General features: G+C 36.1%; 1 protein-coding gene across 7 annotated transcripts in view; it reads right to left on the bottom strand.

Moving 5' to 3' along the window:
* AGTPBP1 (ATP/GTP binding carboxypeptidase 1) overlaps positions 1–15,680 on the bottom strand; it is a 202,615-nt gene that overhangs the window by 123,912 nt on the left and 63,023 nt on the right. For all 7 annotated transcript variants that reach the window (XM_032164426.1, XM_032164425.1, XM_032164424.2 and 4 more), the window contains 5 exons: positions 12,469–12,536; positions 9,263–9,326; positions 8,392–8,538; positions 4,991–5,122; positions 1,901–1,994 (listed from right to left, as the gene is read on the bottom strand). In XM_032164426.1, the coding sequence (XP_032020317.1) occupies positions 1,901–1,994; positions 4,991–5,122; positions 8,392–8,538; positions 9,263–9,326; positions 12,469–12,536 (505 nt within the window). The remainder of the gene's footprint in view (positions 1–1,900; positions 1,995–4,990; positions 5,123–8,391; positions 8,539–9,262; positions 9,327–12,468; positions 12,537–15,680) is intronic.

Here is a 15,680-nt window from a genome sequence, read left to right on the forward strand (position 1 = left end):
AAAAGTGGATGGGGACATTTCTAATGGATAGATCACCTCAACTCAATTATCTTAAGTGACAAAACAAAGTTGCCAGCTCCACCTATGAAATATTTTTGATCAGAAAAAACAAACCAAAACCCAAAATCTAATCAAGCCACAGTTTTATCAGTCTACAGAAAATGTAAGGGATATACTCATATGTTAAATAACTTCAGGATATAGTCATTTTAAGCCAGAATGTGGGACATTTTAAAAGACCAATCACTCAAGTCCTTCAACAAATAAAACAAAACCAAAAAAGAGGGAAACATTTTATTTCAAAAGATTATGAGACGTATCAATCAAATATAATGTATAGACTTAATTGAAACCCTGAACAAGCAAGCCACCTGTTAAAAAAAAAAAGGCATTTCCTAGATAATCAGAAAATATCAGATTTTAAGAAATTACTGTTAATATTGTTGGGCACAGAAAAGACAATTGTAGTAACACTAAAAGAAAAAAGATCTGTAATTGATAGTGATCATATTAAAGAATTTACAGATCAAATATAATGGCTGATATCTGCTTTAAAATACGCTACGAAAAAAGAAAAACAGAAAAGAAAAATAAAATTAAAATGACAGATTTTTGATAGTACAACTGGGTAACAGGTACATCAGAGTTCATTATATTATCCTCTCTACATTTGTGTAGGCGTGGAAATTTCCTAAATATAATGAAGAATAATGTATGTATCTTGTTTGGATTCTGATTCAAACAAACCAACTAAAAAGGGGCTATTTTGAGACAACTGGAGAAAACTAAACAGAGACTAGATTTTAGATTGTATTAATTAAGTATCAGGAGGGAAAGGTGGGAGCAACACTTGAGCCTAGGAATTTGAGGCTACAGTGAGCCATGATCATGCCACTGCACTCCAGCCTGGGCAACAGAGCAAGACTCCATCTCAAAAAAAAAAAGAAATTAATAATTTTGTTAGCTATGATTGTAGTATTATGGTAATTTTTAAGTCCTGATTTAGTAGAATTATATACTGAGGTATTTAGAAAATAATATTCAAAGAAAATAATCCAAGAGAAAATATCTAGGATCTGCTTATAGAAATATACACACATTTATGTATATATAAAATACGTGAGATTTCTTAAAGGTACTCCAGGAAAAACAAACAAAAGTGTGGAGTGGAAATAAATGAAACAAAAATAGTGGAATGTTCAGAATTGTTAAACACAATAAGTAATTAATATAACTTAATATAATCAGTTTAATATAAACTCCATGTTATGTTTTAAAAATTCCACAATAAAAAAAATTTTAAAGAAAGACCTCTAAAATGGCTTAAGAAAACATTAAACTGTAACCAATAAATGAGACATGGCTTTCATTTTCTGAGGCTGAAAGGCCTAGGAATGAATAAAAATACATACATACATACATATGTATATATATATATATACACACACACACACATCTGAGGATGGGGGAAAAAGAATGATGTGATTTTGACAAAATAGAAATGTATCAATTTAAGATTGTTCAGGTATTCGTAAGAATGAAGAAGTCATTACAAGATTGTAAAATTGGGTGAGAAATATAGTAGGCACTCAATAAATGTTTCTGAATGAATACTCTATAGATAATCTTTTTTCCTTTTACAGTATCTAGAAATGTTCAGTCTAAGTTACTATAAACATTATATTCAATGAAGTCAAAACTGTCCAATTTTGATATATTTGTGAAGATTAAATTTTATACTAAAGAAAATCTTTATAATGATAAAATCATTATTCAAGAACTAAGAAATGAAATAACCCTGGAGACAATTTAATTCAACCTGCTCATTGTACATATCAAGATAATGAGGCCTGGAGTAACAAAGGCTATACCTATGTTTACATTCAAAACATTTACTCACTTTATAAGACTGGAATTCTTCTTACTAAATGGTCCAATGATTTTAAACATCAGTTCCACAACTCCATTTTTCCCTAAGGATACTGAATTCACAGCTGAGAGGGGGAGAAAGAGATGCAAAATTATTTTAAGCTTTGACAACCAAAAATGTGTATACTCAGTGATACATAGGCAAAAACATATACAAATTGTTTAGTAAATGTCAACTCAAGTCACTCTTAAAGTCCATCAAAGCTAACCACATGAAGAAATAGTGTTTTTTGTTTTTGCTTTGTTATGGAAAGTGCAGGGAAATTCTGAAACAAGTTATATGCAAAAAAAAAAAAAAAAACACTATTATAAAAAACTTCAGTTACTCCACATTTCTCTAATAAATTTAGTGAACCTCATTGAATACCAGGTTATGGGGATTCTGAAACAAGAATAAAGTCTCTGACCTCAAAGAACAAAGTGTACAGAGAATGACAGAAACAATAAACAAATAATTACTAAATTACTTTCAACATAGATTAAGAGTTGTAGACTATTTGGATTATACCATTGAGAAGTTCCCAATTCAGAGTGAGACACAGACATTTCTGGAGAAAATGATGCCTGGGCTCAGTCTTTAAAAGTGAGTAGGAGTTAGTTAGGACAGGAGTTGAGGTAAAGGGGTAGATGTGGCTCTGGACACAGGAATAATACAAACAACAGAACGAAGACAATGAACATCACGATGTGAGCAGTTACATATTGTTAAACACAGAGTATCAAACAAAGATACACAAATAGGAAGATGAGGTGGAACAAGGTGAGAAATTATGAAGGGCCCTAGAAGTTGTTAATTCTTTTGACTATGGGGAATCACGCAAAAGGAACAACAAATCAGTTGTGAATTTTAAATAAATACGTCAGAATTCAAAGAACTCTGGGGAAGCTGGTTTTGAAAGACACATTAGGAGGCTATGGTCTAGGTAACAGGTAATGAGGACTTTAATTAAAGCAAGTGTAGCAGGGAAAAAGATGGAACAATTTCAGTATTTAATATGGAACATGCAAATAATTACCTAACCAGAAAACTGTGCTAAACATTTTTAATTCTGAACAAATGTTATTAAATATATTGTAGAACCAGGCACAGTGGCATGTGCCTGTAGTCTCAGCTGCTTGGGAGGCTGAAGCACGAGGATCGCTTAAGGCCAGGAGTTCAAAGCCAGCCTGAGATGTATAGCAAGACCCTGTCTCTAAAAGAAAATTGTTTAATAAATAATTTTTAAATTATAGATAAGCCATTTGCTAGCCTTCTACTGGTTAATCCAATAAAATGCCACCAAAAATGTAGCTCCTAATATTTCGTAGGATGATCTTAATTTTCTCTGTATCTGTTTATTATTCCGTTATCCCTTCTAATTTCATGTCTATACTGTATTCCTTTGACCTTGATTGGAGTATTTGGTGGTTTAGCTGCTTTATTTTTACATTTGGGGGTTTTTGTTGCATTGCTGTTGTTTTTGAGACAGGGTCTTGCTGTGTTGCCCAAGCTGGAGTGCAGTGGTGTAGTCATGGCTCACTGCAGCCTCAACCTCCTGGACTCAGGAAATCCTCCCACCTTAGCTCCCTGAGTAGCTGAGACTGCAGGCACACATCACCACAACCAGCCACTTTTTTCCATTTTTTTTTTGTAGAAATGGCATCTCACTATGTTGCCCAGGCTGGTTGCAAACTCCTGGCCTCAAGCAGTCCTTCTGCCTAGCCTCCAAAGTGCTGGGATTACAGCCATGTGCCACTGTACCAGTGTATTTTATTTTTAATCCAATACAGTTTTATTTTTTAAATCAACTGCTTTTCTATTTTCTAATGCATATTTTTCCTTTTCCCTTTACTATTTCATTTCTTGACTTTAATGGTGTTTATTTCTCTGTTCTTAACTTCATTGGTTAGATATCTAATTCATTCATTTCCTTATGTTCTTTTTAATTACGTTAGTTATTTCAGTGTTCTAAGCTGTTTTCCACAGAGCACACCTTTAGCCATATTTTAAAGGTACTGATACACACACACAGAGAGACATATACATAAGCTTACGTCTGTTTATATATTACATATATGTATATACGCAATATACACACATATCTAGCACTCTATCATTATTTTGCAATGATATTCTGCAATAACATATATTCTGCAATTCAATCTTAGGTTCTTTCATTAACCACTTCAATTCTGCAATCAGAGAATAGAAAAAAAATCCATACCTCATGGTTTGGAACCTTGTGTTAGTGAGTGTGTGTTTTGGGAGACATTTTATCTGAGTCTATCTCTCTGTGATCCCTCTTCTCTTTAGCTTCCTCAGAGGTTCCCATACTAGTTACTTTCAGTTCTGCTGCTTCCCTATTGATTGCCGAAGAGAATTTGCCCCAGGTGACTATGCTACTGCATCCCTTCCTTCTCGGCTTTCCTCTCATCTGTGACAGTCCAAAGAGGCACAGGAGTTTTTCCAGCTGCCAATACCCTCATATTCTTCCACATCTTTTCTACAGGCTGCCTACCCATCCTCCTCACTCCCATCCTTTATAAATTGGGGAAATTAGTTAGAATGTTCAAGGTTTTATCAACTTAACCTTCTTTTTTGTTGTTGTTGTTGTTGTTGAGACAGAGTCTTGCTCTATCACCCAGGCTGGAGTGCAATGGCACAATCTCGATTCATTGCAACCTCTGCTTCCCAGGTTCAAACGATTCTCCTACCTCAGCCTCCCAAATAGTCAGGATTATAGGCGCCCACCACCATGCCTGGCTAATTTTTGTATTTTTAGTAGAGACGGAGTTTCGCCATGTTGGCCAGGCTGGTCTCAAACTCTTGACCTCAGGTGATCCACCTGCCTTGGCCTCCCAAAGTGCTGGGATTACAGGCATGAGCCACCATGCACAGCCCAACTTAACCTTACCCCACATCACTTTTGTTGTGGTTGGAGTCAAGAGTTAAAATGAGCCATATTAAATTTTCTCTTTCCTTTTTCACAAATATCAGAGGTTTACAGAATCAGGATACTTTAAAATTCTTTTTGTGTAACTTTACAACACTGAGTTAACTAAAAGCCACCTAAATACTCACAGTTGGCAGAATATACTCGTAAAAGCTGAAGGCAAGGTAGAACCAAGCGATGATTCTGCAAATTCTGCTTGACCAAATTCAGGGTTATATTCAGAGCCCCATTAATTCTAGCCTTTACTCCAAATTTTTTATCTGTTTAAAAAAAAAGACAATTTATTCACATGTAACTTTTCTTTTCTTTTTTTTTTTTTGAGACAGAGTCTTGCTCTGTCATCCAGGCTGGAGTGCAGTGGCTCCATCCCAGCTCACTGCAACCTCTGCCTCCCAGGGTGAAGCGATTCTCCTGCGTCTGCCTCCTGAGTAGCTGGGATTACAGGCACCTACCACCACACCGGGTTAATTTTTGTATTTTTAGTAGAGACGGGCTTTCGCCATGTTGGCCAGGCTGGTCTCAAACTCCTGACCTCAAGTGATCTGCCCACCTTGTTCTCCCAAACTGCTGAGATTACAGGTGTGAGCCACTGTGCCTGGCCCACCTGTAAGTTTTGAATGAAACCATATTATAAATCAGTGATGTAAATTTTAAATTTATATTATGAATTAATATTATGAAATATAAAGTTGGCCTGAAAAGAATAAAATTATAACCCTTTTTTGTATTATTTTTAAAATAAAACATCCCTTTCATTTTAAAACATTAGTTGAAAGAATATACTAAGAAACAGACAGGGGGATAGGGCAGGAGGATGGAGGCCGGAGTAGCCCAACACTTAAACTGTCATTTAAAAAAACTGAACTGCTCCACTACACATATACATTTGTCTAGTTCAACACACTTCCCAGAACACCATCAAAGAGTTAAAAGGAACAAAATCTAAATGTCCATTACAATAGTACTTACTTAATATGAACCATATTCTTTTCTGACTTGTAAAAAAATAAAAATTAATGTAAAAAATGAACAGTTTATATAGAAAATAATCTGGCAAATATTACCAAATAAATTTCTAAAGGGAAATAATTCTTAACACAGAAAGGGAAGTATTCTTAACGTTTATTCTCATGAAGAGATTAAAATAGTAAAAAAAAAATTTAAATCAGAACTTAAGAATGTTAAGATTTATAGTAGACAATAGAGATACAAAAGGTGGCAAGGTGGGTGAGGGGTGAAGGTTGAAAAATTACCTGTTAGCTACAATGTTCACTATTCAGGTAATGGGTACATTAAATGCCCAGACCTCCCCACTACACAATAGTGCATGTAAGAAATCTGCACTTGTACTCCTTCACTATATAAAAATACAAATAAAAATGAATTTTAAAAAAGACTTAAGGCCGGGCACGGTGGCTCACGCCTGCAATCCCAGCACTTTGGGAGGCCGAGGCAGGTGGATCATGAGGTCAGGAGATCGAGATCATCCTGGCTAACATGGCGAAACCCCGTCTCTACTAAAAATACAAAAAAAAAATTAGCTGGGCATGGTGGCGGGCACCTGTAGTCCCAGCTACTGGGAGGCCGAGGTAGGAGAATGGCATGAACCAGGAGGCAGACCTTGCAGTGAGCCAAGATCGTAACACTGTACTCCAGCCTGGGCGACTGAGCAAGACTCCGTCTCAGAAAAAAAAAAAAAGACTTAAACAAAATAAATAGGACCAGCAAACAAAGAATTTTAAATCAAAATAACTCAATATTCCTGAGGGAAAATTATTTTACCTCACTAGAAAAATCCCAGCCCTTTGGGAGGCCGAGGTGGGCGGATCATGAGGTCTGGAGTTTGAGACCATCCTGGCCAACATGGTGAAACCTCACGGATCATGAGGTCTGGAGTTTGAGACCATTCTGGCCAACATGGTGAAACCTCGTCTCTACTAAAAATACAAAAAAATGAGACAGGCATGGTGGCACACGCCTGTAGTCCCAGCTACTCGGGAGGCTGAGGCAGGAGAATCACTTGAAATCAGGAGGCAGAGGTTGGGCCCAGATCATACCACTGCACTCCTGCCTGGCAACACAGTGAGATTCCGTCTCCCAAAAAAAAAAAAAAAAAAAAAGCATTTCATTACCAAGTCTAAGAAAAAGCTGTGGCATTTTTTTATTTTAAAAATTAAGCACTCTCCATAAGAAAACACTGGAGAAATGCTTCTGGACATTGGTCTGGGCAAAAATTTATTTAGTAAGACCTGGAAAGCATAGGTAACCAAAGCAAAAACTGACAAATGAGATTATATCAAGCTAAAAAGCTTCTCAACAGCAAAGGAAACAATCAACAAAGTGAAGAGATAACCTACAGAATGGGAGGAAGTACTTACAGACTACTCATCTGACAAGAGATTAATAACCAGAATATATAAGGAACTCAAATAACTCAACAGCAAAAAAAAAGAGAAAGGATTTTTTAAATGGGCAAAAGATCCGAATAAATATTCTCAAAAGAAAACACATAAATGGGCAATGGGTATAGATAAAAACGTTCAACATTACTAATCATTAGGGAAATGCAAATCAAAACCATAATGAGATATCATCTCATCCCAGTTAAGAGAGCTGTTATCAAAAAGACAGAAAATAATAAATGCTGGTGAGGATAAGGGGCAAGGGGAACACTCATACACTGCAGGAATCCAAGTTAGTACAGCCACTATGGAAAACAGTATGGGGTTTCCCCAAAAAACCAAAAATAGAATTACCAGATGATCTAGCAATCCTACTGTTGGGTATATATCCAAAAGAAAGGAAGTAAGTATATTGAAGAATATCTGCATTCCCATGTTTACTGCTGCACTATTCACAAAAGCCAAGGTATGGAATCAACCTAGGTATCCATCAATGAATGAATATATAAGGAAAATGCAGTTTATTTATACAATAGAATATCATTCAATCATAAAAAAGAAAGAAATCCTGTCATTTGCAGCAAAATGGATGGAACTGGAGGACATTATGTTAAGTGAAATAAGGCAGGCACAGAAAGATAAATATCAACGTTCTCTTTCATATGCAGAAGCTAAAAAAATTGATCTCATTAAAGGAGTGAATAGAATAGTGGTTATCAGAGGCTGGCAAGGGTAATGGGGAGCGGGAGATAAAGAGGAGTTTGTTAACGGATACAAAAATACATTTCAATAGAAGGAATAACATCCAGTGGTAACACAATAGGGCAACTATAGCTAATAATAATTTATTATATATTTCAAAATAGCTGTAAGAGAAGATACGGAATGATCCCAACACAAAGAAATAATGAATGTTTGAGGTGATGGATACCCCATGTACCCAGATTTGATCATTACACATACATTTGTATCAAAATATCACGTGTACCCCCATAAACATGTACAATTATTGTGTATCCATAGAAATTTAAAATAACATTTTTAAAAACTGAGTAGTTACAAGGTGAGAGAATCAATGTTACAAAAATAGTTCTAGATTCAATAATCATACAAATGAAATCCCTTACCTTTCGGTCCAATCTTTGCAAGAATAGAATGAATCTGTACCATTAAGTCCTCATGTGGGGGAGATTCTTTGCTGGCATTCATAAGTAACTGCAACAATATTTGTGAACCACCTTTGGTGACTAAGAAACTCACTCTTCGACCTCCACCTAAAAATTAAAAAAAAAAATTTAAACAACAAATCCTCCCATATTGGGTATCATAACTTGTTAGCATTCAAGAAATGGTTAAAACTGATGACTTCTAAAATCAAACAAATACAGCCAGGCGCAGTAGCTCACGCCTGTAATCACAGCACTTAGGGAGGCCGAGGCAGGCAGATTCACCTGAGGTCAGGAGTTCAAGACCAGCCTAGCCAACATGGTGAAACCCCGTCTCAACTAAAAATACAAAAATTAGCCAGGCATGGTGGTGCACACCTGTAATCCCAGCTACTTGGGAGTTTGAGGCAGAAGAATCTCTTGAACCCAGGAGGCGGAGGTGGCAGTGGGCAGAGATCATACCACTGCACTCAAGCCTGGGTGACAAGAGCAAAACTCCATCTCAATCAATCAATCAATAATATCAAACAAATACCATCAACATATTTTGTTTAATCTCATTTATTTCGAAAATAGCACACAAAGGGTAAACACAAATCATGCTGAAATTCTAGGTTCAAGGCTGTGAAATACATGGCTATGGGGTAGTCTGAGGGATACTTGAAGATACCAAAAACAAAGCAACAACAACAAACTATGACATTTCAGTTTCTAATTCCAATACTCAGAATAGCCTCTATAAGAGTATCAGAAAATTCCAAATAAAGTGAATATGATACACTGTTGATCACTGTTTAGGAACAGAAATTAGACCAAAGAAACAAAAACTTACCAGCTGACACCAGCTCAACAAGAATGCTTAAGATATTAAGTGTAGTTTGAAGATCTTTTGTGTTCTGAAATAAATAGTTTGTTTTATTAAAACATTGTAAATTTTTGATTCCCAAACTTTTGAATCCATTGGGAACTACCCATATTTTACAAATGACCTTTCCAATTTCTCTAGGAACAAAGGTATTCAGGTTTTCACTATTCTCTTATCATTTCCATCTGTTTCCTTCTACCTTTAAGAACTTTTACAAATCATTTTGAGTTATTACTTGCTTAATATCAACATTACTAGAAGAATAAATTTGTCATTCGAATTCCTCATCTTTCTACCAAATAGATAATAAAAGTAAATGAATCAAAATGTAAATGGCACTACGATATGTCTGGTGACAATCACCTAACTGCCCTCTCAGAAGGCAATCACATTATCACTTTCTTGTGCATTCTGCCAAAGATAATATGCACACATAAAAGAAATCCATGTAAATATACACGTGCATACAGGTTTATTTCTCCAAATGGTATTGCCCTATAGGTACTATTTTGCACATTGATATTTTACATATCAATAGATACAGAGCTTCTTTATTCTTTTTGAGGGCTACAGAATATATTCCATTATATGGCTATATCACCATTGTTTATGTAACCAGTCATCTACCCATGAAATATTTAGGTTGCTTTTAATATTTGGCTATTAAAAAGTTTCAAATTTAACTAAGGATATATATTTACATGTGGTAAAGTACATCTGTATAGTAAGGTAAATGCCTACAATTTCAAGATCAAAGAATATGGTTTTTTTTTTTTTTGAGACGGAGTCTCGCTCTGTCGCCCAGGCTGGAGTGCAGTGCTGCAATCTCAGCTCACTGCAAGCTCCGCCTCCTGGGTTCACGCCATTCTCCTGCCTGAGCCGCCCAAGTAGCTGGAACTACAGGTGCCCGCCACCACGCCCGGCTAATGTTTTGTATTTTTAGCAGAGACAGGATTTCACCGTGTTAGTTAGCCAGGATGGTCTCGGCCTCCCAAAGTGCTGGGATTACAGGCGTAAGCCACCGTGCCCAGCTGGGCCTTTAATAGATATTACCAAATTGCTCTCTATGAAATAATTTATACTCCCATCAGCAATGCAGAAGAGTGACTATTTCTCCAAGTTTGGACAACCAATCTAATAAGTGAAAATGTTTCAACATTGTACTTTGGTTTTATTTATCTTATTAAAAGTAATGCTCAATCTCAAGTGACATCTGTGTTTCTTTTTCTGAGAACTGCGCATAGCCTTTACATAGTTTTTGAGGTGTTTTTTTTTTTCTTCCTAAATGAAGAAGTTCCTTTTCTTCTTTTTTTTTTTTTGTTTTTTTGAGACGGAGTCTCGCTCTGTCACCCAGGATGGAGCGCAGTGGCGTGATCTCAGCTCACTGCAAGCTCTGCCTCCCAGGTTCACGCCATTCTCCTGCCTCAGCCTCCCAAGTGCTGGGACTACAGGCGCCCGCCACCACACCCGGCTAATTTTTTTGTATTTTTAGTAGAGACAGGGTTTTACCGTGTTAGCCAGGATGGTCTCAGTCTCCTGAATTTGTGATCCGCCTGTCTAGGCCTCCCAAAGTGCTGGGATTACAGGTGTGAGCCACCACACCCAGCCTTTAACTGAAGAAGTTCTTTACATATCAAAGAAATTACATAAGCCAAAAAACTCTTCCTCAGTTTTCCAAGTATCCATGACGTGATTTTCTACATCCTTTTGTTAATATAGTTGAATCTATCAATCTTTTATAGTTTCTATTTTTTCATACTTAAAAAAGCCTTCTTTGTTGTAAGATTATTTTAAAATTCATCTTTCTTTAGTATTATGATTCCATTTTCCATCTTGAATCTTTGCTTCATGTGGAATTTATTTGGGTGTGGAATGCAGGAAGTCATCATTCAATGTTACCTTTTTCCAGATAGCTACCAATCACTCTATTTCTCACTGATCTGAAATGCTACCTTTAATAAATAATACTAAATTCCCATATGCATTTTATTTTTGGATTTTCTATTCTGTTACACTATAGTAGTAGTCTATTACTCATGCATAATTTCCAAACTATTTCAATTACTGAAGATTTCTAATGTTCTTTGATATTTAATGGGGATAGTCCCTTCTCATGTATCTTCATTCTCAGAAATGTGCTTTTTATTTTGCTGATTATGTCTACCCATTTGGACTTTAAAAACAAAACTGTTAGGCCGGGCACAGTGGCTCATGCCCGTAATCCCAGCACTTTGGGAGGCCGAGGCAGGCGGATCACCTGAGGTCAGGAGTGCAAGACCAGCCTGGTCAACATGGTGAAACCCCGTCTCTACTAAAAATACAAAAATTAGCTGGGCATGGTGGTGTGCACCTATAATTCCAGCTACTTGGGATGCTGAGGCAGGAGAATCACTCAAACCTGGGAGGTGGAGGTTGCATTGAGCCGAGATCGCGCCATTGCACTCCAGCTTGGGCGACAGAGTGAGACTCTGTCTCAAAAAAAAAGAAAAGAAAAGAAAAAGAAAAAAAAACCTGTTGGTAACTTTTATTGAGATTGCTCTAAAGTAACAGATCAATCTAGGGAGAAATCACATCTTTATGATGCTAAGACTTCCTATTGAAGAACATAAATTCATTTCTTGTTCTTAACATTGCAACTGAACAAAATACAGAATCCTGATTCTGAATATGTCCTGTTGGTCCACCCAAAACTTTACACTGGCATAGAAATTCAATTATCATCAATATAATATAGTTAACCAATATGTGTAGTAAAATCACAAATGTATACCAGCTAAAACAATAAACGATAATTTTCAACGTCAATCATTTGTTTTAAGCTTAAGATTTATTTCCAGCTAATGCTTTATTTTCTATTACCAACTAGAATGGCATGTTAGGATTACAATTTACAGTTATCATTATAATCGTATAAGGGAAATATACTTCAATAGTCACCTAATACACACTAGAATATTTATACCACCATTCCAAATAATATTTTAAAAACCTAAAACGAACTTCCATTCACTGGCTTTACCTCTAAAATAAAAATTGTTACATATATACGTGTGTGTGTATATATGTACATGTGTATGTGTTTCTGTGTGTATTTACATACACACATAGGCTTTTTCTTCTTCAGTATCACTTGGCAGTAGTAGTTACATAATTAAAGTGTGTCACTGATTTACCTCTAATGTTGACAGCAGAATTTCCATTCCTGTAGAACCTTTGGCTGTCATTTCTCTCCTTGTTTTTTCTGAAAAGTAGCAAACAATTTTTTTCTCAAACATAAATTTTTAAAAGTATGTATAGTTTTGTCGCATATAGCTAATAAAGATTCAACAAGTCTCCACTGGTACAGTAAACACTCTAACTTGGTTCACAGACATTCTTCCCTCTGATGTTGCTAATTCTACCGTATGTGGACTTCAAGATTTCAGTTAACATGGCGTTCTTCACATTTCATCACGGCTCCTGTCATGAATTAGATGATCTCTATTCATCCATTTAAAATCTTAAAATTGATAATATAGTACAGGTGCCAGAACTAGGAGTAAGGTAGGAGTCTTACCTCATCTTCATGAGTAGAACTAGAAAACTGATCATCCAAATGGGTGAAAACAAAAACCTACTACCATTTTCCAATGTCATGATTGTATTAATACCTTTTTTTTGAGATGAAGTCTCACACTCTGTCGCCCAGGCTGGAGTGCGATGGCACAATCTCCGCTAACTACAACCTCCACCTCCCGGGTTTAAGCGATTCTCCTGCCTCAGCCTCCTGAGTAGCTGGGATTACAGGTATGTGCCACCATGCCTGGCTAATTTTTGTATTTTCAGTAGAGACAGGGTTTCACCCTGTTGGTCAGGCAGGTCTTGAACTCCTGACCTCATGATCTACCCGCCTCAGCTTCCCAAAGTGCTGGGATTACAGGCATGAGCCACCACGCCTGACCTGTATTAATACTATTTTAAAATTCTGTATCACACAAAAATAAACAAAACTAACAAAAGGCTACTTCTGAACAACCTGGAGACCAGATCACCCAAATGATCCTTTTCCTCTCATTAGGATTGGTAAAAAAAAAAAAAAAAAAAAAAAAAAAAAAAAACAGCATAAATTATTTCTATTAGGTGAAGGTTTCTAGAGCTTCTTCATAATTCTTCTCCTTTGATTAACAAGAGAAGAAAAGTACATCCTAGGTCAACATTTAGAAAACGAACTAACATTTACTATTCCATACCTATGTTATCTCATTTATAACTCACTTCAACCCTCTAAGGAAAAAAAACTACTCTTTTCATGGATCTAAAGATTTAAGTTCAGAAAGGAGAATAAATCTGTACAAATCGCTGAGCAAACAAGTGAAAAGACCAGGTGATCACTTGTGTTTCTGAACCCAAAACTTATAGTTTTCCAGCATTTAATGCACTTCATTTAATGTCAAACCTGAATACTAATGCCAGAAATTCTTCTAGTACAGAATGACAGTGCCATTTATTTCACATTTTGAGATTTTAAAAAACACAATACAACCCATTCTCAATACAGTACATATTCCACAATGAAGTTCAAAGGACTGATACCAAATTCAATGTTCCACATGGAGATAGTCAAGGGAGTTTAAGAGAATAACAATAGACAGTGAGGCCCTGATTAAAGGAAAATATCAACATAGATGGGAAAAAAACAAACTCAGGCTAAGCCTTTAGAATACACTTTTGCTCTGAGCAAATCCTGTTCAACTTCATGAATCTGACATCACTTGAAAATTAAGTTACTCTAAATTAGGAGTAAACAGAGGGAAAAATGTACTACAGAAAGGATATAGTATAATGTTATTTATGACAACTACCTATGACTAGCTACAAATTAAATATGCTGGAGAGTACATGTCATATTTATCTTAAAACAACAATCTCATGCTATCATGCATCATCTCGGGTTCAGTTACTGGACTTCGTTAAACTTACAGGAACCTTACATCTTTCAAAACAGAAACTCCCGTAAGTGATATGAAGACCTAAAATAATGTTCACCAGTTCCTTGCTGCCACATTGCTAATGCTTAAAAGAATATAAAATTTACCCAGAAAAAAAGGAAAAACTCATTAATGATAGTAAAATTAAATTTTTCCTTTTTAAAATGTATGTCATTCCTTCTGACAATGCAACCTATCCTTTACTTTTTCTCCAGCCCTGCTGCCTCCACCAAAAAATATTGAGTTGTAAAATAAAACATTGTTTCAAATATCTAATGTACCCTTGATGTAATATTTTAAAGGCCTCTGATTTAATATTAAAGCCAAATTATTTTTCAATATTAATATCACCACTAACAAGCTATTACATTTTCACCTCTGTGAAGGGTTAAAAAAAACTCTCTTCCTCTGAAGACAGTATAATGCAGCCTCCCCTTGTTAACATTCACCACTGTTTTGTTTACACCTCACACTAAATGAAAATTAGGTGTTTAGACTAACAGTTTTCTACTCTATTCCAAATTCTGCCATGATGTTGGGAGACTTCAATGTCATTGTGGAAAATTCATTCAAATACCTAGTTCCATAGTTTCTTGACCTCATAACAAAATCCTTCCCTCTGTGCTCCAATTCATCAACCCTCTGAACAGCCATTCTCAGGACCTCAAACTGCTCTGCCTCTGATATCTTAACCTCTAATCTTCTACTTATGGACCATAACCTCCTAACATTTTTATTCATCTTTCCTTTATAAAGACTATATAAACCTCACTGTCACCTTTGTTGAAACTTCTTATCCAGTGCGAGGTAGCACTGTTTTCCCACAGTTATCAGTCCCCTCCATACTTAACTTGGATTCCAAGCACACCCACCCCCACCAACTTTCCCACCACAAACCCTGATACAGAAGTGAATCCCAAAAAGCTGAGTTCCCTACTCCTACATCAGAGTAAAAATAACACCACAATTTAAGACTGTTAATACCATAAAATTAATGAATTCCAATCTCACTTGGGAACACAAAACTGCTCCTTTCACTTATCTTAGCTCACATCCATCACCACCTGCCCTGCCACAGCCCATAGCTATTCCAACATTTATAGTAGCGCTCAATCTTTCCTCTCATTCTCTGGACTTCTCAGAACCTACATTTTTCCTCATTAAAATGAAGCAAAGTATATATTAACAAAACATTTTACTAATAACAACCAAACTCTATATGCTCCTGTACCAAAATCCTTGAGAATCTTGCATTCCTTCCGCCAGTAAATGGCAGACAGGAGCAGGGAAGTGGAGGTTAGGAAGAAATGTCCTTTCATCTGTATTTTGAATTCCATCCTTTCTACGTTCTTATGAACCTTTACCTTCAACCTCTACCAACATATCGGTTGTTCCCCCTCAACCAATAAATACACTTT

The sequence above is a fragment of the Hylobates moloch genome, unplaced genomic scaffold (genome assembly GCF_009828535.3).
Source record: "Hylobates moloch isolate HMO894 unplaced genomic scaffold, HMol_V3 SCAFFOLD_10, whole genome shotgun sequence".
Taxonomy (NCBI): Eukaryota; Metazoa; Chordata; class Mammalia; order Primates; family Hylobatidae; genus Hylobates; species Hylobates moloch.